This window comes from Humulus lupulus, chromosome 6, assembly GCF_963169125.1.
Source record: "Humulus lupulus chromosome 6, drHumLupu1.1, whole genome shotgun sequence".
NCBI lineage: Eukaryota > Viridiplantae > Streptophyta > Magnoliopsida > Rosales > Cannabaceae > Humulus > Humulus lupulus.
Window position 1 is genome coordinate 219,427,491 of NC_084798.1, and position 25,007 is coordinate 219,452,497.

The window sequence follows — 25,007 nt, forward strand, 5'->3', positions numbered from 1 at the left end:
ATGCATGGCCCTCACCATTTTTTCTTTCTCGCTAGATGTCACAGAATCTGGAAAGACGGTGGGGGTCGTTGCTGGCAATCCCTTGCTCGCCAAAAACCCAGAGCCCGAAGTCGTTATTTGCTCGGAATCAATGTCTGATTCACGAGTACGATCTCGCACGCAAACAGGAGGAGATTCGAGCTCATTATCGCCGTCAAATAGACGAGGTTATAAAGAGGAAAAGGAGAACCCTTCGGGAGGCTCTTTATCCAGAACCTGATTCTGGACCCAGGCCGATTCCCCTCGACCCTAAATTAAAAGTGACCGTTGGTTATAGCCCGGGAGAGCTCCAATTCTCGCTCATGGGGGAGCCTTCTACCTTGCAACCAAGGAGGGAGTTCTTCGAAGCCGAGCACTACTGGAGCTCGGTTACCTCACTAGGGCAGATAACTGATATCCTGGCTCTCCATGGTCTTAGGCTGCCAGGCACCCTAAAGTGTCGAGCTCCTACCCCCAGTGAGCGAAGTTGCCGTGTCCCGGGAGATGGAAATCCCAAGCTGAGGTATGCAGCCTGGAGCCAAGAGTATATGAAGGCAGGAGCGTTACTGCCTTTGAAGTCGTTTTTCAAGGACTTCACAGATTTTGTTGGGCTGGCTCCATTCCAGCTCAACACCGATTCTTACAGGGTTCTGTCTGCCCTGAGGTCACTATACCACGAGCTGAAGTGGGAAGGACCCTCACCACAGGAGATTCTATACCTCTTCTGTTTGAAAAGCAACCCCTCCCGAGATCGGGGAGGAGACGGCTTTCACTATCTTTTGAGCTACCCCAAAGAGAAGAAGGTGTTTGAGGATCTTCCTAATCATCCACCTTATTTTAAGAAAGCCTTCTTCTAGATAGATGGCTTGTCCCTGTCTCGATGCTACTCTTTCAGACGGATTCGTAAGTATTCCAACCTTCTTTATCTCTGTGCTCGGGATTTTATTTGTAAATCCGTACTTAGTTGAAATGTGTCTTATTTTCCAGCCAATTTTCACCGTCCTACTCCCGACGACGCAATGAAGGAGCATAGAGAGACTCTGCTCAAACTCCCTTACGGCAGGAGGTCCCTCTCATACCTCTTACATGAGAGTAAGCTCCAAGCTTGCGGGCTTTTGGGAGATGGCCAGTCCACCTCGGACTGGTCCAATAAAAATTATGATCATTGGGAGCAGGTGCCCTTGCCCACAGGCATCCTCCCTCCAAGGAGAGAGGTGAGGCCTCCACCTTTAGCTCGCCGAAGGAGTCCACCATCGGGGAACGAGGCTAATGATGAAGCCTCGAGCTCAAACTCGGATGAAGAAGGTAAAGTCATCCTTAGCTCGAGAATGTGGTCCCCCACCTTATTAAAACACAAACCCGATAGGTTAGTTTTATGCCCGGATGATAAGGACCACTTCTACATATGGACTTGGGTAGACGACCGAGTTCATAGGTTTGATAATTGGCTCGGGAAGTATGACACCATGTATAGTCTGAACGAGGTGTGGGACGGGATAGCTGTCCAATATGGGACCAATGATTATAGGGACCTTTCGAGGTTGACGTCCACCTATAGGGAAGGTACTCCCCCCGCCTCTTCTGAAGATGGGGGAATTTCATGGTCCCCAAGCTCGAGCTCGGGGGAGAGTTCCAGTTAGGTTTCTTCTATCATTGCTTCGTATATCTATGCAATACTGAATCACTTTATATACTATTCCCTCTTTTTGTTATGATTCACCTTGTGTCGTGACTTGTGCAGACAAGAGGGATTCCGACCTTGACAACATCATCGAAAGTGGTGGTGCCAAGAGGAGCAAGCGTCCCAGGGCAGGGTCGGGAAAGGTGGATCGGCCCACCAAAGTCCACAGGAGGTCCGAGAAAGCTCCTCCTCATGCTCCGCTTATTACGAGCTCCGTCGCGGTGACGACTTCACAGGTTGGTGCTCCCCCAGCGGTGCCGACCTCGCAGGTCGGTGCCTCTGCAATGGCCTAGTCCTAACTTCCTCTAGTGATCCAGCCACCACTTGGTCCTCCTCCCAGAAAGCCCTCTGTTTCGCGAGCCCACAAGTTGTCAGTTTCTACTCACGTCGAGGAGTATGTAATTGACAACGCGACTGGAACCCATGGGTCCATGCTGTGTTCAGATGTTATGTCCCGGATCGGCCAGAGCTTTAGCAGTCTCGAAGCTCCTCAATGGAAAGTTTTGAACAATGCCCGAGACTGCACTGCCCTTTATGAGAAGAGCATCAAGCTCGCTGCCGCGGTGAGTTTTCTTCTACTTTTTGGTTATATTTATACAGTCTTGATGTTAATGACGATTTTTTCTTTTCAGTCTCTTGCCTTTACTGCCTAACTCAACTATAGGTTGAGAAACAAGATCCACTCGAGCAAGTCTTATGCTCAGGAGGCAAAGGATCTTCAACTCAAAGCGAGTGACGACTTGAAGGTGGCAAATGAAAAGCTTGAGGCAGGAGCAGAGGAGCTTAAGGCCAAAGCGTCCGAGCTTGAGAAGCTGAACACTAGGCTTGCGGAGCTCGAGAAAGAGAATTCCAAGCTCGCTGAGCTTGAGAAGGAGAACACTCAGCTCCAAGAGGCTAATAAAAAGCTCAAAGAAGATCAGGCCGCTACCTTTGACATAATTGAGAGCGAGAAGGCTTGTCTCCTTGCTCAGTATAAGGAGAATAAGGACTAGGCGGTTGATTCGGCCATGTACCGAATGTGGGCCAACAACAAAGACCTGGATACCAGCTTCTTAGGTCCTCTTGAGGCGAAGCTTCTGGATAAGTGGAATGCTCGGCTCAAGGCGGAAGAGGCTGCTCGGGAGGCTGCCTCCGAAGGTGCTCAGGAGGATAGTCATGCTATTCGTCCTGTGGGGTCCAGTGCTGCTGATGTTGAGAAGGCCAAGGAGACTCCTCCATCTTGAATCTGATCTCGGGGAAATCTTATCTTGGGGCTGCGTCCCCTTATTTTTGTAATTACTTTAATTTATGCCCGTAGGGCTGACGCAATTTCTTTTTATATTAATACATATGCCTTACATTTCTTGGTTCGAAATATTTTGCATATATTTTATATTAATGAATCGTTTATGCTTATTTATTCATACAAACATAGTTTGGACTTAGGCTCGAGACTCGACGCATTCATGCATCGTTTGTTCGAATTATCTGCTTCCAATCTCGTTATTTTTCAAGATCGGATATTTCTTTAACCATGAACCCGAAAGTACTTGTATGGTATGTAATGTGAATGGTTTAGTTATATCTTATTGCTTAGTTACTTTTTCTTTTCCTCGGTTATTTCGCCGAGGTTATGAGTTCGAAACTATTTTCCTCTAAGATATTCCAGCCTCGATCTCGACTTATCTCGAAGTAGGTTTAGGTTCCCACTTATCGTCGATTAGTTTTAGCTGGTTTGCTCCAAACCTGTTAAGTTCGCACATTTGGTTATATCCAAACGTTTTTATCTTTTGATAATTTGGTTATGTCCAAACTATCTAAGCTCGCGCATCTGGTTATATCCAAACACTTGTATGTATTTCGTGCATGTTATTTTTTTTTTTTAAGCTGATGGTATATATACCCATGATGCCCCCTTAATATCCTATGAGTGTGAACATAGGTTATTAAATTAAGAGAGATTGCAAAAATAAAAAGAGATAACATATTGAATGAAATAGATCTTTATTTGATGGAATTCAAAAGCAGACAAATTAATACAGATAGAAAATCATGGTTACAGGCAACACTTTTCCTATACTATTGGTAGTAAGGTCTTAGGTGTTCGCCATTCCATGCTCGCGGTACCAGGCTCCCATCCAATCTTACTAGCTTGTAAACACCGGGCCCGATTACGGTCCTTCCCAATTCGGCCCGAGCACACCAGCTATCGGATCTCTTGTTGCCAAAAATACGCGTCTCAACACCAGATCTCCCATACTGAACTTTCGATCTCGAACCCTCTTGTTGAAATACCTGGTAGCTCGTTGCTGGTAGGCAGCGTTCCTCAGCTGAGCCTCGTCTCTCTTTTCTTCAATCAAGTCTAAGGTTTCTTTCGAGCTGAGTGTGGTTTGAGTTTTGGTCGTAAATCTGAGTTCGGATTGTTGGGATTTCGACCTCGATAGGCAACATTGCCTCGCAACTGTATGCTAGAGAGAATGGGTTATGCCATGTTGATGTTCGAGCTGTGGTCCTATACCCCCATAGGACTTGGGGAAATTCTTCGGGCCATCGTCCCTTTGCCTCCTCCAACTTTTTCTTTAGTGAACTCTTGAGAGTTTTGTTTACAGCCTCGACCTGGCCATTCGCCTGAGGATGAGCTACTAATGAGAAACTCTTTATTATTCCATTCTTTTCACAAAAGTTGGTGAACAAGTCGCAATCGAACTGGGTTCCGTTGTCGGATACAATCTTCCTCGGCATCCCATATCGGCACACGATGTTTTTTACCACGAAGTCAAGGATCTTTTAAGAAGTTATTGTTGCCAATGGTTCAGCCTCCGTCCACTTTGTGAAGTAATCCACAGCGACTACAACATATTTTACTCCGCCCTTGCCAGTTGGGAGAGAACCTATGAGGTCGATTCCCCATACCGCGAATGGCCATGGGGAAGTCAACATGGTCAGCTCGGATGGTGGAGCTCGGGGAATCATGGCGAATCTTTGGCATTTGTCGCATTTCTTCACGTACTCGAAAGAATCCGTTTTAATAGTAGGCCAGAAATATCCTTGGCGTATGATCTTCTTGGATAGGCTATGCCCCCCGGTGTGATCTCCGCAGCACCCTTCATGAATTTCTTCAATGATATTCTTAGCTTCGGGTGGAGTTACGCATTGAAGTAATGGCATGGAATATCCCCTTCTGTATAGCTTTCCGTCCAAAATGGTGTAACGGGGAAGTTGATACATTAACTTTCGAGCCTGGTTCCGATCTTTTGGAAGGACTCCGTTCTCGATATATTCAACTATTGGGGTCATCCAGGTTGGCTCTGTTTCAATCACACACACATCTTCCTCCTCTGGCTCGTTAATGCTAGGTGTCGATAGGTGTTCTATCGGAACAACGTTCAGCTCATCATTCTCAGCGGAGGTGGCGAACCGAGCCAAGGCATCAGCATTTGAGTTCCGTTCTCGGGGAACCTGTTCAATTGCATAAAATTCAAAACGCTCCAATACGGATTTTGCCTTCTCCAAATAAGCTGCCATTTTCGTGCCACGAGCCTGGTATTCTCCCAGGATTTGATTAACCACGAGTTGGGAGTCGCTGTAGCAATGTGTTGCTTTAGCTTTGACACTACAAGAAAAAATGCTTTTAATAACACCAAAAATGTGTTATCGAAACCTACGATAACACTTTCTGATGTGTTAAGACAGACTATGTTATCGTAGGTCAGGGTACTTTACATAACACTTTATCAGTGTTATACAGATGTGTTATTGTACTGTCAACGATAACACAATTTCTGTGTTATTTTAATATATAGATAAGTGTTTAATTATGTTATTTATAGTCGATACTATAACACTTTTTTTGTGTTATACTACACTTTAGTACAACACATTTTTTGTGTTATACTACACTTTACTATAACACATTTTTTGTGTTATACTATACTTTAGTATAACACATTTTTTTGTGTTATACTTCACTTTAGTATAACACATTATTTGTGTTATATAATGAAGTTTCCATAACACAATTTTTTGCATAAAAAGTGTTATTGTAATATATATTATAACTCAATTTTCGTATTATTGTTATATTTAAATTCTTATTATATATTTTATTTATATTACACTAATTTATTCTATTATATTTTAATTTTTTTTATATAATTAAAATTAGCTTTCTAATATATACTAGCATCATCAAGTGAACTTGATTTTCAAATAACAAAAAGTAAGAACATTCTACATTGAATTAACAATCCACAATTTAGTTTAAACACATGCAACAATGTCATCAACAACAAAATATTCTTTAATTATTCAAGGAGTCTAAAATTTACTACTTTCAACACAGAAATAACGCTTCACTGGATTTTCCTCTACTTCTGCATCATCCATTGACAGGTTCTTAGAATTGTAGCTGTTTGACGGTTCTTCAATAACCTCTTTTTCAAATCCATTTTCCTTACCATTCTGGAGCTTAACTGAAGGACGCGTTCTCATCAAAGGTGACAACAATCTAGTAACAGCGGCTTCAACATTGGCTCCACATATTGGCTCTTTTAAATAAGTAACAAAAGGGGTACCGATAAGCTTTCCCTGACAACCCTTAACACTGTCTGATGGGCACCTGAAAAATCCAACTATCTAAGTTAGGAAATCCAACAGAAGTCTAACAAGCAGTCTGCGTAGATGATCCAAGACATAAAATGACTAGGATACAAAAAATTAAAACACATTTCTAAAAAGCAGATAATATAGCCAGTATTATCGAGTCAACACTTGACTTGGAGCGCTTGAACTTTATTCATAGACTTCAACTTCTTAATGAACAAGTAGCCAATAATTATTTTAATTGATACTATAATCTCCTTCTGAAATTACTTAGTTAAAGCTATTTTTCAATAGATGGATTGGCAACACAAGTTTGTACATCACATATTTACCAGTGCTATTTACCAATTACATAAGGATAGGGATGCAAGCTTACTTTTCATGTGGTCGATGAATTATTTCAACTCTGGATCTTCCCACGACGTTTTTAGAAAGTCTATAAGTGGTCATCCTCCTTAATTGGAGCCAATAGCTCTGAGGGGTTTTCCAAATATCGAAAAATCTTATGTTCATAAACCTGGCAATCGAAATTACAGTTACTCAACCACTAGAACTAAAATTAAGGGAATAAATAAAATAAATTGTAGCAGATATCAATGGAAACCAAATTTACCTCTGCAAGCAGAAGAATCTCATCAGCATTCAAGCAACAAGCAACAAGCATTACTTAGTTGATCACTAAGATCTTTACAGCAACCTTGCTTTAGCAAACTAACAGTGTATAGCATAGGAAGACCACTTCCATCGCCGTAAAACATAGTCACAGTTATAATCAATAACCAAAATAGAGTGTTAGTGGCACCACACATATGAGAACATAATTTATAAGCAAGAAAGTTTCATGCACCTTTAAACAAAAATACATATTTTAAGCCATGCTAAGTCAAGGTAATTTCAGCAGCAAAAAAAATTGTCAAGCTAATTAATAAGTACTATTATATCTAATAAAATATATACAATATAAGCAATACATGCCAATAGAAATATCTTGATTGCATAGATACAAAAACAGCATTAAATAATCTAAAAGGTTAAGTTGATATACAATATTGTAGTATGTACTACTTAACAATACCAAACAATGTAATTAAAGTTCCTATTAACTGCTACGTTGAGTTAACAATTTTGACTAATTCTATATAAATATATCTTGCATTATACACAAAGCCATGTCCTAAAGAAGTTACCTTCCCTTCTTCACTTTGTCAGATACAGCTCTATAAGCAAACTTCCACCAAGAACGAGGATGAGATTTCACGGAAACATGTGGACGAAAATGCACATATTTTAAGCGTTGATTAAAGGCAGAAAAGTTATCAGCCAGTTTTAACATATCCTTGTATCCATCCTGCAACAACAAGATACTAAAAATTTTCAAGGCCAATCAAAACATGCCTCCAAGTATCCAATCATAGTTGAATTATGAAATTAAACCTTTGATAAACAGAGAATGACATCATCCAGAATATACTTTGCATTTTCCTGTAATTGGTTCCAGAATATAAGTGTGTTGTTTGACAATTCTATCAGCAGGTTTGCCTTCTTCAGTGCCATATCTAAAAACCTGAAACAAATAAATGATCAAAGTTTCATAGTTTGAAAATGCCCTCAACATATGTAACTGGAAGAATAAACTAAATATTGGTTCTACCTGGACCCACTCAGAAGGAAGCTAAGAGTTTCTCCAAGGTCACACCTGCTGCAAATGGGTGACCAGGATTGCTAGAGAATAGGAAATTAAAATTCAGACAGAAAATAAGAATGTTAAGATTCCAAAATATAAAATTTAACTTGCTATTACACACCTTTCACTGTCCTCGTATCTGATATGAATATTTGAAATTGAGAGTTTCAAATTTCCAACTATAGTGTTGATAAGGGAACCCAACCATGATTGATTCTTCAAATAAAAATATATACATATTAATACAGTTATAATCATAATTGACAACCAAATATATGTATAAACATATGTATGGTTCAAAAAGATCAAAAGGTAAATCCTAGAAAAGAATATCCGTATGGAACCTGAGTATATTAGTTCTCCTTGTGTCATTTGAAAATTTGTTCATGGACACCATTATCAACTCAACTATAAATAGAGGTTGGAAAAATGGTATACTTACAGTTAAACCCTCGCATTTACCATGAAGACAAACTGTTTCATTCAACACCTCACCAACTCCTCTTGAATCATCATGAAGTAATCTCCTACAAAATCAAAGCAGCTTGTTCGAAGTCATGAGGAAGCAATCCTAGGTGATTAAATCAAATGCATTAAACCAGGGAATAATAATTAATCTTGGAAAAAAATCAAAGAGAATAGAAACTTGTGGAGCATAAGCTTTATCTGACCATCCACTAAACTGGCTCCCCAACTGAATGGTCAACCAACACTGACAGTTCTGAGATACTGTCTTGCATGTATATTCCAAGATTAATCTGAAAAATAATAACAAAAGGCAAGAAAGCAGTCAGAAATATAATACATAGACAATGCTGAACATGAGAAAAACAAAAACAAAAACAAAGCATATGTTTTTGGATTTCATCTCAAAAAACTGAATTGAGATAGTTGAACTAAGTACATGCTCAATAATTGATACTTACTATAAAAACTGTCAAATGGAATGGAGGTAAGATCAATGCAGCATATAGATTTTTGGTTCTGTTAGTTTCAGGAGTTTGTTTACATTTCTTCCTGTTTTTGCTATAGATTTCTCAATAGCTTGCTCCTATACCAGACTCTATATTTCCATATTTCCATAATCTCCTTTCTAGATTATTATCAGTCACAATATAAGTTGTAATTGTACAACTATGTTATGCATTTTCTTGTTTATAATAACAAAATTTTATTGAAGAATTCAAATAAGAAGAACATCTGGGAATTGAAGCTAATTCAGAGAATGATTATGATAACTAAAATGTAATAAAAGCCAAGAGAAGACAGAAGATTCAACAACATTGTAAGAATAAAAAAGAATAGTACTTGAAACAGAAGTAGTTTAGAAATATATTATTAAAATGATATCTAGACACCAGATGAAATTGATGATGGTTCCACTATAACAGCTAACAAAACAGTTGCCCAACATCAAAATTTTAGCATATCTAGAAACTGTAGCTGCTTCAACCTCTCCACACATAATTAAAGATGCCAAAAATTATCAAATAGAACATAAGAAATTCAAATTTAATAATTCAATATTTCTGCAAATTTAAACATTAAAGGAATTACTAAGCACAGAGTTTAAACCCGTCCAACAGCTAAAAGATTTGGTATATGTGCTCATAATCACAATTGGTGGAGGGAGAAGAACAAAAATTATTCCCATACTTCCCACTTCCCAGGCACCATCTCAGCTCTAAACATAAAACTCCAAACAAGCTGGACTGTTTTGTTAAATGGGTAATCACATGCATGTATAGCAAATTAACAACAATGCAGAACACACAAAATCTTATATGTCTGTGTTAGTGAAAAAGAGAAATTATTTACCACAACTCTTCCACACTGTTCTGTAATGGAGTACCAGTAATCAACAACTTGTTCTTGGTGCTAAATTCCTGTCAATCACAGCACTAGCAAATGGTAACAAACTAAACTTGAAAAGGAAAGATAAAATGGGAAGTTGTAAATCCAATTGCCATGATTAACCTACCGAAAGTGTTGTATACAACTGTGCTTCACTATTTTTTAACCTGTGTGCTTCATCAACCATCAGATAGCACCACTTGATCTTTGAAAGGACAGCTTTATCTTTCAGAACTACTTCATATGTAGTCAATAGTGCATTAAACTTTATTGGCCTGCCAACATTTTTGTTATTGTAGAATTCATACTGCTAACAAACCTGCATCCAACAGAAAACTTTTAAGAAAAAATGAGGCACTAATTATGATAGCACTAAAAGAGACAATGGTCACATGTCCGTGACCTCCTCCCAAGTTATTAAAAAACCCTCATTTATGATGGGCACTTTTTGACATAGAAAAAGTAATCATAATGCAGCATGTAGACTGTTACTAATATTAAAATATTTACATTAAACATCTATGTGACATATACCAATATACATGTAATGGAAAAACTTAAACTCACCTCTCGACTTGCATGAGTACCAACATATACAATAATATTCATCTCAGGTAGCCACTTCCTAAATTCTTTTGCCCAGTTTGACAATGTGGATAATGGTACAACAACAAGAAATGGCTCATGGATATGTTGAGCATTCTGTAAAGAGAACAAACAAAACCTTGATCTCAAGTCTAGCTCTAAATAAAACTCATGACCTGAAATTTCAAGAAATTTTCAAAATAACTACATTTACACCTGTAAAAACCCAAGCATGGATACTGACTGAACAGTTTTACCAAGACCCATCTCATCAGCTAAAATAACATTAGTATCATTTCGCCAAATGCAAAAAGAAAGAGATTTTAAACAGATAACTGCCAAAGTATAATACTTTTACGGTGACACTTAATCATGGAAAAATAGTTCCAAATAAAATGACATACCTATTAACAAGAAAATTCAGACCCTGAAGTTGATAATCACACAGCTTTCCTCCCCTCAACCATTCAGGCTGCTCATCAAGCTTCCGTAAACTTGCTAAACATTAAAAATGCACCCATTATGTCTGTTGCATATGACAAACCAAATTCTCGACAAAGATACAATGTTTAAAAGCATAGTTGAAATAAAAATCATAGTAGAAATAAGCTGTGTTTAGCAAACTAATGTCTGGAGACAAGTGCACAGTTAAAATGTACTCCTCCCACATATAAAATAAAGATAGTATTTACATTACTAAAAAGTTTGCCTATATTTCTTTGTATAAAATACCAACGTGTTCTTTATATTTCATATTTTCTATCTGAATAAAACTGGTTCATTAAAAAGATAATGAAATGTTTGTCAATACAGAAGAAATGGCAGGATCACAAAGTTGATGCATATGAGCATCAAAATGGTTGTATTTACCTACTTTTGTTCATATTTAGTAGAAAAGAATGACATTGGAACTTTCATAGGCCACTCAAATTTGAGCACACCATCATTCAAGTTTTTAAAACTCCAAAGAAATACCAACCTTTGCTCTTTTTGCCCTGGGGATCTACCAATTTCCCCTGTACAGAAATTTCACGGGCCTGCTCATAGATGACACACTACAAGCATTAGTAAAATATAGAAGCACTTTCTACTTGAGTGAGAATTTGTGTCTGCATACAATCAAAACCCAGTGAAGTAAACTACCCAATGAGCTCAAGGCCAAAACAATGAAGGAAATCAACCCTAAAAAGCAAGAGCAGAAACAATACAAACTAGGGATCCAAATGCATATTCATCTGATGCTAACAAATGATGCATTGCATGATAGCCTTGGTTGAGGATCAAAATGCTGGATAAGCCTACACAGTTTTAGGAATGTAAAAGGCTCAAGGGTAGAAAACTACTTATGGAACCATCGGTTGACATCTAATGCAGTGAATACATACTTGAGCAGAATACCAATATTTTCCACAAAAAAGAAAAATAAAACGTTCCTATGTCAATTTTTGTTTTCTTTCAATCAATTGTTAGAAAGATACAGTTTTTCAAGACAGAGCCTCCGGATAATGAAAATCGCAAGCTAAAACTTAAATTCACATGCACATATGCTATGCACTTAAAATTAGTAAAGAGAACTAAAGGGCTAGGAACAAGATGATGATGATAATGATCAAACAAAGCACTTAACTGCAAAAATGGGATGAGGAAACACTGAAAAAAAAATCATTAACTCACTAAGAGCAACTTAATTTCATTAGTATAACAACACAAAACCAGAACAGAAACCTACAGAGAACTACTTTACTATAACCAAAAAGTGGGATTTATGGAGAACTTTTCGAGCCCATAACAGAAACCATAACAAACTTCAACCATCAATAGAGGAAAACTCAAGAAGCAAAAACTAAGATGCTACAGTATTAGTGAACTTCTAACTTGAATAAAAAAAATTCAGACAAATAATCACAAACAAATTGATCTCAGATAAAAAGGCTAACACAGAGAGCTTGAGAAAGAGAGAGAGAGCTCAATGAATGAGGAAAGACTCATCCTAGTCTTCCCTGTTCTTTCATGCAGTGCCAACGACTCTGAATTCGAAAAACAAGGCTAGTATCAATACCTAGCACACATTCATCAAGAGAACAAGTTACCCCAACATGAAGCCAAACTCAACCATTTGAAGCAAAAACATAGATAGATAAAAACATAAACAACACAACAAAATCATTTGATTAGGGGTTATTTGGATAGAGTATTTTCTGATTAAGAAATAGCGTGAAAAACTGAAATGAATGACCCTCTAATCAAGACTAAAATAATTCTTTTTTTTTTTTTTTTTTTTAAATACCAAATCTAAGTCTCCTACAAGACCTTTGGGTGGTGATAGAGATGTACAAAGTCATTTTACAGGCAAACCACCATAAATAGTTTGAAGAAAAAAAAATATTAATTCAAATATGGTATCATACATATAAAACTATATGTAGCTTACTGGCCAGGTCAGTCAACTAAAGGCTACTGTATTAACATGTAGCACAATATATGTAGTCTAAGCTAAACCCATGATATTCCTCCACAAGAAAATAGTTTATTGACAAAGTTAAACATATTCTTATTCATTTCCATTTATAATGTGTACTTGTTAACCAATTCTAGTTAACCAATTCATTAACCAATTCTAGTTTTTGTACTTGTTACAGTTTCAGCATACAATAAATACATCATCAAATGTTCACATTTAATTTAACAGATTAAAGAAAAACAACAACAAAAACAAAACAGAAAAGAACTAATCAAAGAGGGCTAACCTGCAAGAGCAAGCTTTAGTCCTGTCTCTATATCTGGGATACTTGGAACCAGTACACCTGGAGTGTCCAGTACATATATGCTCGCTGATTAGCAATCTGTACCCAAAAAACAAAATAGTTTTGAATAAAATTCAAGGAACTAGAATCTAAAACTTGTCATTAGGAGATATAAATATCTTAAAATGCATATAACCAAAACATGAATCCTAAGAGTAAAGAATGTTTATGCACCCTTAATTTTTCTTGACAGTAGAAAGGAAATCAAACACAAAAACTACTTCACCTTGAAACCAGCAATATCTTGAGTAACATCAGGCAGAGGACCTACTGTTGCTCTCTTATTCTTCCCTTGCGCTTAGTAAACAAAACTCAACAAAATCATTTTTGGGTTCAACTTAAATATCAGTCCAGACAAAATCTTAATCACATCTTACCAGGAAAGTAAGACAACGCAATTTGATGAATGGAATTAATCAAAGCAAATTTTCCAACACTAGGAACCCCAACAACCATAACAAGCAGAGTTGGCTCTTTCAAAATCGCTTCCTTCAATTTAAACTCCACCAGCTCAAGAAGCTTCGGTACATACACGCATATACATTACATGCCATTAAAATCAACAGAACACGAAAGCAAAACACTATTAAGGAGTAAGAACAAACTGAAGAAAACTTACTTACCTTCCTAACAGAAGTCTTACTGTGTGCATTTATGGGAATACAATCTTGTTGGAACGATGCAAAATGACGAACTCATTTCTACAGAAACGAAGTCCAATAAACAGAAATAACAATAATGGATAATAAATAAATAAATAAAAAATGAAAATGATTACCGGCATGATATTGGGATTGGCAAGGTCCTTCTTATTGAGAGCAATAACGCGTCGTTTGGCGGAGAGGTGAGATTGAAGGTCCTGGTTGGCAGACGACAGGGGAATTCGAGCGTCGCGGACCTCAACGACAAGGTCAGCTTGCTTGAGTTGATCGCGAATGGCGCAGGAGGCTGCTGCCTTGTGACCAGGGAACCAATTGATAACTCCACTGCCGCCGTTGAACCCCATTTCTCCTAAACCCTTCTTCGCGAATTTCTTTACACCCATCTTTTTGTTTTAGCTAGAAAACACTGTGAAGTGCTCAAGTCTATATTCGAACGGGTTTGGCAAATGAATAAATTAGGAGTTAGTCGAAGCTGGAGGAAGGGTGGTGGCAGCTGCCGAGTCGAGGTTGTAGTGACTGTGAAAGAATGAAGGTGGAAAGAGAAGAGAAGAGAGATAGGTCTACGGGAAAGACCGAGAGAGTACGAGAGAGATAGACCGAGAGAGACCAGGAAGAGAAAGAAAGAAAGATTGAAGAAATGAGTATAGGGGAAATGGGTACACAGAAAAGGAAGAAAAAACTTAGGGTTTGGCGCCTGAAATTTTTACCTTGCCGCCTAAATTTGTCTCATATACAATAACTCTTTTTAAATACTATTATAATCATGTGTTATGGTAATGGGGCTTTGGTGTAGTGTGAGCTCCCCGGCTATACAAAGCCCTGCCAGTAAAGCCTCGTATTCGGCCTCATTGTTCGATGCTTTGAAGTGAAATCTTAAGGCAGAATGAAATCTGCTCCCTGCGGGGGTAATCAAAATGATTCCTGCCCCCGATCCATTTTCATTGGATGAGCCATCGACATATAGTTTCCACAGCTCGTGGGCCGGGGTTATGACTTCGTCGTTGGTCATGCCAGTACATTCTACTATAAAGTCCGATAATGCCTGTGCCCTAATGGTCGTCCTCGGGTGGTAGGTGAGATCGAACTATCCGAGCTCAACCGCCCATTTAAGGAGTCGACCTGAAGCTTCTGGTTTAGATAAAACTTGCTTAAGTGTTTGATCAGTCAACACATGGATGGGATGCGCTTGAAAGTACGGACAGAGTTTACGAGATGAATGAATTAGACTAAGCACCAGCTTCTCCATCAGGGGGTGTCTTGACTCTACCCCCAGTAATCTTTTACTGATGTAGTAAACGGGTCTCTGTACCTTCTCTTCTTCTCGAACGAGTACTGCGCTTATTGCGTGTTTGATGGTGGAAAGGTATAGGTACAGTACTTCTCCCATTTTCAGGTTTTGATAAGATGGGGGGTTCGGCGATGTGCTTTTTAATCTCTTGGAATGCCAGCTCGCACTCCTTTGTCCATTCGAATTTCTTACCTCCCCTCAAAAGGTTGAAAAACGGGAGACAACGGTCCGTAGATTTTGAAATGAACCTACTTAGGGCCGCCATTCTGCCGGTCAAACTTTGGACATCCTTGTGTCTTTGAGGTGAGGGCATGTCAATCAAGGCCTGGATCTTGTCAGGGTTAGCTTCTATTCCATGAGCGTTCACGATAAAGCCCAAGAACTTTCCTGAAGATACTCCGAAAGTGCACTTCTGAGGATTCAGTTTCATGTTATACTTGCGAAGCACACCAAAGCACTCTTCGAGGTCATCAACATGGTTATTGTTAAGTTGAGACTTGACAAGCATGTCGTCAACATAAACTTCCATGTTATTGCCTATTTGTTCTGAAAACATCATGTTCACGAGCCGCTGGTATGTGGTCCCAGCATTTTTGAGCCCGAATGGCATGACATTATAGTAGTATAGCCCCTTCTCTGTTATGAAGATCGTATGTTCCTGGTCGGGGGCATGCATGGGGATCTGATTGTATCCAGAATAGGCATCCATGAATGACATCAGGCCATGCCCCGCTGTGGCATCCACGAGCTGGTCAATCCTTGGTAATGGGAAACAGTCTTTCGGGCAAGCCTTGTTGAGGTCTGAATAGTCAATACAGGTTCGCCACGTCCCATTGGGTTTTGGGACCAACACCGGATTGGCTACCCAGTCAGGGTAAAAGGCATCCTTAATGAATCGATTTGCCTTTAACTTGTCAACCTCCTCCTTCAGCACCTTCTTTCTGTCGTCGTCCAGCTGTCTTCGCTTTTGTTGCTTCGGAGGGAAGCTTTTGTCTATATTTAGCGCGTGGCTTGCTATATTCGGACTTATTCCCACCATGTCCAAATGTGACCATGCGAAGACATCCTGGTTCTTCTTTAAAAAGCAAATTAGTTGCTATTTTGTTTCATCTTGGAGGTGTTTCCCAACCTTCACCTTTTTCTAGGGATCGGTTTCCTCGAGCTAAATTTCTTCGAGCTCTTCTAAGGGTTCGAGGTCGGCTTTCTCCTCAACCCTTGGATCGATCTCTTCATCAATTTCTAAGACTGTCCTGTCTTTACTTTGAATAATGACGAGTGCTTGTGCGCTCGTCTGTTTCTTTCCTCTCAGGGAAATGCTGTAGCATTCCCTCCCAGCCAATTGATCTCCCTTTAATGTTCCGACGCCGCTAGGGGTCAGGAACTTAAGGACCAGGGCGGGTCTCCCGAGCAACACATTATAGGCTGAAGGTAGATCTACTACCACGAACTCCATCATCTTGGTTGTCAAGACTGGGTAGTCTCCCAAGGTTACGGGGAGCTCGATGGATCCCATACAGGCGGTCCCTTCTCCTGAAAAGCCATAAAAAGTAGTTGCACATGCTTTCAGGTCGCGAAGTGAGAGTCCCATCTTCTCAAGGGTTACTTTATAGAGTATGTTAACTAAGCTCCCATTGTCTATGAGAACTCGGTGGACCCTTTTATTTGCCAGCTGGAGAGGGATGACCAGCGGATAATGGTGAGGAAACTGGACATGGGACGCATCTTCCTCAGTGAAGGTTATTGTTTGGGATTCAATCCTCTAACTCTTTGGAGCTCTAGGTTCGGGTTCATAGGGAGACCCGTCCCCAGTTTTTAGCTCGTTAGCGTATCTCTTTTGGGCATTTTTGCCCATTCCTGCGGGATGAGGCCCTCCCGAGATGGTTATTACATCCTCTCCATCTATCGGCGGGGGCCTATCTTCTTCCCGAACTCAAGAATTATTGTTTTGCGCGGGTTGTGGCGCGGCTACTTTCTGGCTCGCTGCCGCCTGACTAGCACTCTGGTTCTTGACATATTGTCTGAAGTAACCTCTCGAGATCAATCCTTCGATCTCGTCTTTCAATTGTTGACATTCATCAGTAGTATGCCCGGTGTCTCTGTGAAATCGGCAATACTTGCTGGAGTCCCTCTTGGACTTTTGATTTCTCATCGGGTCCGGACACCTAAAGGGGACCTGGTTTTCATTGGCCAGGTATATGTTCTCCCGAGACTCGTTGAGCTCGGTGTACACTCTGTACACGGAGAAATATCTCTCCCCTTTCTTTTTCTTTCCTCCCTCAGCCTCGGGGTTACTTCCTTCGTTCTTTTTTCTCTTGGAGGGGTTTTCCACAGTAGGTTTTGAAGCTACTGGGTCCACCGAGGTTGAGGCAGAGTTGACGTTTGTCGTTGTAGTTTCGGGCTGGGAAGTCACATTAAGTGTCGACCTCGCTTCCTCTACATTGACAAACTCTGCGCTCGTCTGTTAAACTCGGTTATGGACCTCACTGGTTTTCTTTGCATATCATCCCAGAGGGCACTCCCTGGCATTACTCCGGCTTGGACACCCATTAGATGTCCACTGTCATCTACGTTCCGAGCTCAGGCAACTTCCAGATTAAACCTTGTGAGGTAACTTTTTAACGTTTCACTCGGTTGTTGCCAAACGTTAGTTAGAGTTAATGCCTCAGGTCTAACCCCCATCATGGATTTGAAATGCTTCTTGAAGTCTTTAGACAGCTGCTCCCAAGAAGTTATTGAGTGTCTCTTATATTTTTCAAACCATCTTTTGGTTGGTCCTGCCAATGATGCTGGAAATAACATGCATCTGAGCTCGTAACCCACATTACTGGCTCTCATTATGGTGTTGAACGTACTCAGATGATTGTACGGGTCGGTCTTTCCCTCAAACGTTGGGACGTGAGGGATCCGAAACCCTTGGGGAAATGGAGTGTTGGAAATATGGGGAGCAAACGGCTCAAGCTCCTCATCAGAATCTTCATATCGATCGTGTTCTTGCTCGTTTTTCAAAAGCCTAAAGGCCTTTTCAAGCTGATCAATTCTTTCTTGGACTGGGTCCGCGAGGGGTACTGTCTGGAATCGGTTGTCATCGATCACAACTCCAGGCTCGCGCCTCCATAAGGGATCTTTACACCTATTCAAGCGATCCCTCAGGTCCAGATTTATCGAGTTAACATTACCCCGACTTTGATTCGAGGTGTTCTTGTAGGTCGGAGTGATTCCTGTGGCCTTCAGTATTCTTACGACCTCGATCATGCTTGCTGACCGATCTGGTTTCTCCAGAGTCGTCACTAGTAAAACTCGTCGCATAGTTATTTTGAGATGGATCTCTTCCATGCCGCCTCGTCTCCGCCGTGCAAGACTGAGATGTTTGACTTTTTTCTGATGGGGCGCCTCTCCGCTCCTGGAAAGCTTCCCCGTTTCCTTGTCTCCTCCCAGCACGCCCCTCGCCCTGGTCTCGAACTGGTTGAGCATTCCTGCAAGGAGGTGAAGGATATCTTATAGGTGATGGAGGGAACCGTATGGGTGACGGTGGCTGCCATCCATTCTGCGCCCTGGACGGTTTAGAGTTTGCCCGAGATGGGTTAGTTTCATTCGGTGCGCTCCCAGGGACTTGAGTCCGAGCCTCTTTAGGGGCTCGGTTGTTCTCAGTTCCTGCAGGTACTTCCACAGGTGGATTAACCGGGGCCCTAGCCCGAGTACTTCTCTGAGGCCTAGGGGGAGCGGATGGCTCTGCTGGTGCCGGAGGTTGTGCTGGCCTTCTTGTGGCAGCATACTTCCGTGGATGCCCACGGGGCCTGCGGGGAGGAACGTGCACGTCCCTCGGAGGAGGGGCTTGGTTTTCACGCGGAGGCGGGAGCTGAGCCACCTGCGCCTCTGTGGCTATCCTTGCCAACTCCTCAATCCGTTTGTTGGCCTCTGCCAACTGCTGTTTCAGTTGCCGGTTCTCAAGTTCCACAATGGGAACATACCGCTCAGGATTGCAATACATATCCTCATCCCTTGGTGGAGCAGGTGGTCCCTGAGAATCGAAAGATCCACTTCTTTCTTTGACATCCGGGTTTTCCATTGGCTGTTTCCCAGGACGTCTTGGGTAATTTTCTTCAGGAGCATTCTGAGTATTAGTGGCCATGACTTATTCAGGGGCTGAATGCTTAAGGCTCTCAATGAAAGCACCAAACTTTTGACGCCGTTTTTCGTCAACAGTGAAAGAAAAGCACGTAAACAATAATCAGTGTTGGCCAATAAAAATACGATAATTGATAAGCGTACAAAATATACGCTTATTTATAACCTTTTCAGATTGATTTGGTTGTTTTTCTTAAGAGAAAGTTTCTATTTAATCTGTTTGGTGAACTTGTGCAGTGTGTCGTTATAATTCTGATTTGTTCGAGAATTTGGATAAATGTCTGTTTTAGTAGTCGAAATTGGCTAATATTTGGAAATATGGTACAGGCGATATATTGTTGCTTGAGGAATTTGAAATTTCAGCTTAGCATAAACGACATCAGAAACTCGAATTTTTATCGAGAACATTCAACAGGCGATATATCGCAGCATCATAGGCGATATATCGGCACAAGGGCATTTTTGGAAATTATCATGGAAATTCGTAGGGTTTTGGATTTTTGGTAAAAATAATAAAAAGAAGATCAAAAGGAGGGAAGAAGAAGGAAGCATTCTGACGGCAGAGGGAAAGAAACAGAGAAGAATCCATGTTTATTTTGTTTGTGTTTATTTATGCTTTTGAATTTTAGATTGTGTGATGATGTTTAATATTATGAACTAAATTCGTATTTAGAGTATTTTAATGCAGTCACTGGATATTCTATTCGTCTTTAATGCAATTTCTATGAATCTTTGAATTTATGGTTATCTATTGTTCTTATGTTTAATGCTTGTAATTGATTGGCCATCTGTTGCATGATTATTGGTTTTAATTCAATATCTGAAAAGTGAGAATTGGAATAGCTTTAGACAATAGTCATAGATTTCAATTTAGAACGAAAGTATCAAATTGGTTTGCGTAGCAATTAGGTTTTTGTTCTTAATGCGGTTTATGTGTCGAATTTATCACAGACATGTAGAGAATTCACAGGTAATAAACTGAATATTTTATATCTTGAGAAATAATAGAATTGTCAATAGTAAACTTGCTATAATCATAGATCAAAGAAACATATTAGTTGTATTATTGATCGAAAAGAATTGAAGGTTGATGAAATTAGAATACTCTAATCTTTCGCTTATATTAAATTTCGTTAATTAAATTGTGCTTTCTTAGTTTATTGTTCATTGTTAATTGTCATTAAAATTTCATTAGTCAAATAGAAATAAAAGTTTGCTATTGGTAATTATTAGATCAATTCCCTGACGGAACGATAATATATTTCCACTTCTATTACTTGTTTATTTGATTGCGTATACTTGCGCAGTAGTAAAAATATCGCAACAATAATACAAACGAGATTTTTTACGTGGTTCAGCAGTTAAATCTGCCTATTCGACGAGTCTTTGTTATTAAACTTAAGATGACCTCTGAAAATCCTTCAAGGATGAATTCTCCAGAGTTTTCTTTCAAGATCACAAAAAATCGGGTCCTTTACAATCGTGCATGACCTCTCTACTTATAGAGAAGATTTCAGAATACTATCCCACATATTTTAGGAAGTTATTTTGTATATGCAAATAAATTAAATGGCATTAAATCTGTATATGCAAATAAATTAAATGGCATTAAAAGCCTGCAATCCGATATACAAGGAAACGTCCCCTGAAGATCAGGAAGCGTAAAACTGAACAAATAATATCCCTTGATTGTAGGGGATTTATAGTAATATATGTAGACCGCGTCTCTTATTGATGACTCATTAGGAAACGGCGACAAAAACTTGTTGCGATATTTTTGCTATGCAAGTGCACACAGTCGCAATTCGTAATAAAATGGTAAAACCCAAGTATCGTCCTCAAGGACTGATTGTAGAGTCCAAGAACTTTACTTAGCTAAGATAGATAATAGTATGATAGTATTTATAGCATTATCTTTGTTACTGTGGATTTTTGGTTCAGACCGGGAATTATTTGGACACTCATAGTAGTACTTATAGATTTTCTAAGTTTAATCTATAGTTTAAGAATATTAAGTATAACCTAAGGTTTGATTAATGTAACTGATATTAAGGATTATATTTATTATATTATAAGGTTTAGACATCAACCAATAGGATTTTAAGCACATGTTATGAATGGTGATTAAGGATTAAGTATTTTTTAGGATTAAATTTAATAAGGAGTAAAGTTTGAATGTTATAGGGTCAGTCAGCAGCTTTGGATACGTTGAGGGCTTAGTCAAGGCTGTTTACTCCATTCAAACTTAGCTAAAAATGTGTAATTTCGTGTTTAATTATTCAGCGTATGCCGATATATCGCAGCTATAGGGGGGCGATATATCGCAGCACGTAGATACGGAAAACACGAGACGATGCACGATCGCCTCGGGCATACTAGCCCAGGCGATATATCGCCTACAGGGGGCGATATATCGCCTCCTTCAGCATATGTTCAATTGTTTTTTAATTCCTTTCCTTTCAGCCATTCAAACTCCTCCATAAGTCCAGCATCTTTTGAACGAGTCTTTAGCCTCTGCTGAACGATTATTCAAATGATTTTCACCTAAAAAGCCATTATTTTTATTCAAGTAAAATCAAGATACTTTCATTCCAAAACTCTATAAATAGGACATAGTACCCAACCATTATTCACATTTTGACTCTAAGTTCAGAAGCTGCAAGTGCTAGGAGAGTGTGAGAGTTAAACACCTGGGTTTGGGAAATCATAAGCTTAAACATCATAAGCTTATCAAACACTTTGGGAAGTGAGGTTCTATAGTATTTCGGTTGATGTGTAGATTGGTCTTTCAAGTCTTTGAGGGAATCTAATTTCTTGAAACACATAAGTTTGGAGTGTTCCAAAAGTCCCAACTCAGTCTTGTTTATGTTTTTATGGTTTTAAATGTATTTTCCACATTTTCTATGTAACTCTTTTTACTTTAAGTTATTTCTGTTTTAAAGACAATGGGTACCCATATCCTACTTATTTTTATGAAAGTAACCTTTGTTTCTACAAGTTTATAATAAATTATGGTATTTCCGCAAAAATGTAAGTTTTATGTATAGTTTCGTTAATGGTCCAAATAGTCTAGATTAGTGAGTCATTACAGCTGGTACCAGAGAAACGGTTCTTTTGCATGAAGTTCTCCTCGATACACACGCTCAAATCTCCGAATCGGACCGCCAAGTAAGTGTTTAAGTTACTAGTTATGTTACTTATGTGTATAGCTAACACTTTTAGTGTTTATGTTTTCAGTTAAAAATGAACGGAGCTTTAAGCAATGAGGATATCCGAGCCATTAAGGCTTTAAAAAGAATAAGGGAGCCAAGAAACACCGTAGGAGCACTAGAAAAGATCACTCGAAGATTGATCTTGTTCCACAAAGAGATAGGTCACCTTCAAGAGTCTAAGCAAATCATGATGAGAGCTGCAGAACAATATGTCCTAGTAATTAGGCTTTTAAAAGATTTTCCTTCAGCAATTTTAACTTTAGAAGAAATATGGGAGAATATAAATAATGATGATGACTTACAAGCAGCCCTAAGATATTATTCTCTCATACTTAAGTTCACCTATGATTTAGAGTTTCAATTCACTAATGAGCAACAACATAGGATCTTCTTGAATCTTCCCCGAGGAAATTTTGAGGCTCAAGACAATGATGATTATAAGGAGATAGATGATGATATGCTAGATGAAGGATCGGATGTAGAAGATCCCGATTTTAGAATAGCTAGTTTTTCATTGGTTGTTTTGCTTATTTCTTTATTTTATGATTGTAATAAGTGAAAATTATTTTTTCCAAATTAATTTCATGTTATTTTATCATCATGTATGAGTTTGATTCTATTTTTGCAATCATAATAAGTAATAAATAAAATAAATAATGACTAAGTTCAGTGAGGGTGGATACAAATCAATGAACCAAGTTTCTTTAATGAGAGTTAGGGGGCCATAGTAGTGGGAACGATTTTACTGATCCCAGCCCTCCCTCAATATGGGTAACTTTGGAACAAAGATAAGTTTCGAGCCTGAGAATTAAGTCATATAGGATGATTAGAAACACACTTAGAAAATAAAGATGACTTGTTTTTCTAAGTATAGAAACCCACTCTAATAATAAATAAAGACCTATATAATTTTTCATAAGAAGTCATAATAAATAGGTCCGAGATATGTTTGTTTTAGAATAAGTTCTTGCCTTAGAGCCTATTAGGGTAAGTTCTAACAAGTTCTCGACTGTTAGAACTTTTGGTGAAGATGTCGCTCCGAAGATCTGCATGCACCAACGGAAACGCCTCCAACGTTGTTCCAACGACTAATGATGCCCTCCAGTTTGCAGAAGAGGAGTGCGTGCTACTACTAGCCGCAACGCGCCGACACTGCCAGCTGACAACACCGCGGAAATTGCTAGACGGCGACAACAAGTCGAGGAACTCTTGCAGCAACAACGTCAACAGGCGTAGACTCAGCCTCAGTCTCCGCCGCAACCGCAGCCGCAGCTACAACAAATGGCCCTAGCACCCCAACAAGTTGGTCCATATGGGGGATGGCCAGTGACGAACTACGCGCCACATCCAGTACCGAATATGGAGTCAGTGTATGAGAGGTTCCGCAAGCAGCATGCTCCAAACTTCGAAGGGACTATAGACCCCTTTGAGGCAGAAGAGTGGCTAAGGAATGTGAAGCCAATTCTTACGCACATGAATCTCAGTAATGCAGACCGCATATCCTGCGTCTCGTCATTACTCAAGAAGGATGCCAGAATATGGTGGGACTTAGTTCAGCAGACTAATGATGTCACCACCATGATATGGACAAGATTTAAGGAGCTGTTCCACAAGAAGTATTACACCTCGGCAGTCACCGATAATGATAGAAGAATATGCTCGTCAGTTCAACAGATTAGTCAAGTTTGTACCAGAGTTGGTCCCAACCGACTTTACGAGGTTGACCAAGTTCGTCAAAAGACTTAGACCAAAGATGGAATTAGGGGTTAAGTTAGCAAACCTGGGAACCACTACCTATGCCGACGTTCTTGAGACGGCAATCAAAGTGGAAGGGATTCAGATAAATGTTAGCGAGGAGAAGAGGGATTAAACGATTGTACCAGACCTAAGTCTTTGCCTTGACCCAAGGAGGAACCCATGCTAGTAATAAGCATTTACAGGTCAGATCCTATCCTCGATAGTATATGTTCTAGTATCGCTTGATTGGTAGCAGTATACTCGTATATCTCGTTAGGAATGATAGAAAAACTAGACAAACCTAATGAAAGATTTAGAACTAGGTTTGTAACTGAGTTGCCTTCGGGCAAAGTAGTTCTATCATCACGAATAGTACGAGGCGTACCGATCAAGATTGAGGACATAGAACTAGAAGGAGACCTGATAGAGCTAGTGATCAAGGACTTCGACGTAATACTAGGCATGGATCGGCTAGCACGGCATGGCGCAACGATCGACAGCAAACGCAAGAAGGTGATGTTCGAGACTCCTGACGACCAGAGACGATGCTTCATGGGACAAGCTTCAGGATTACGCACCCCGTTAGTGTCACCTCTCAAAGCTCAGAGAATGATGGAAAAAGGATGCCAAGCGTTCTTAGCCAGCATCACGAATGTGGAGAAGGAGACGTCACTTAAAGTTGGAGATGTTCGAGTTATACAAGAATTTCCAGAAGTTTTTCCCGATGACTTGCCAGGATTGCCGCCAAATCAAGAAATAGACTTCACGATAGAATT

At 39.6% G+C, this 25,007-nt stretch overlaps 1 protein-coding gene, 1 long non-coding RNA gene and 1 pseudogene across 2 annotated transcripts; all 3 read right to left on the reverse strand.

Annotated features, from left to right (window-relative positions):
• Nucleotides 1-5,995: 5,995 nt before the first annotated feature.
• LOC133784531 (ubiquitin carboxyl-terminal hydrolase 9-like) lies at nucleotides 5,996-7,004 on the reverse strand. Its single transcript, XM_062223837.1, has 3 exons — nucleotides 6,894-7,004; nucleotides 6,657-6,797; nucleotides 5,996-6,296 (listed from the first exon to the last, which is right to left on the reverse strand). The coding sequence occupies exons 1-3, from the start codon at nucleotides 6,920-6,922 to the stop codon at nucleotides 5,996-5,998; spliced, it is 471 nt and encodes a 156-aa protein (XP_062079821.1). The 5' UTR covers nucleotides 6,923-7,004.
• Nucleotides 7,005-7,561: 557 nt separating this feature from the next.
• On the reverse strand, nucleotides 7,562-8,269 carry LOC133784532 (uncharacterized). The gene is made up of 3 exons (XR_009871393.1): nucleotides 7,932-8,269; nucleotides 7,715-7,844; nucleotides 7,562-7,628 (listed from the first exon to the last, which is right to left on the reverse strand). It is a non-coding gene; the product is annotated as an uncharacterized LOC133784532 (long non-coding RNA).
• Nucleotides 8,270-13,145: 4,876 nt separating this feature from the next.
• LOC133784533 (short integuments 2, mitochondrial-like) lies at nucleotides 13,146-14,252 on the reverse strand (annotated as a pseudogene).
• Nucleotides 14,253-25,007: the final 10,755 nt, after the last annotated feature.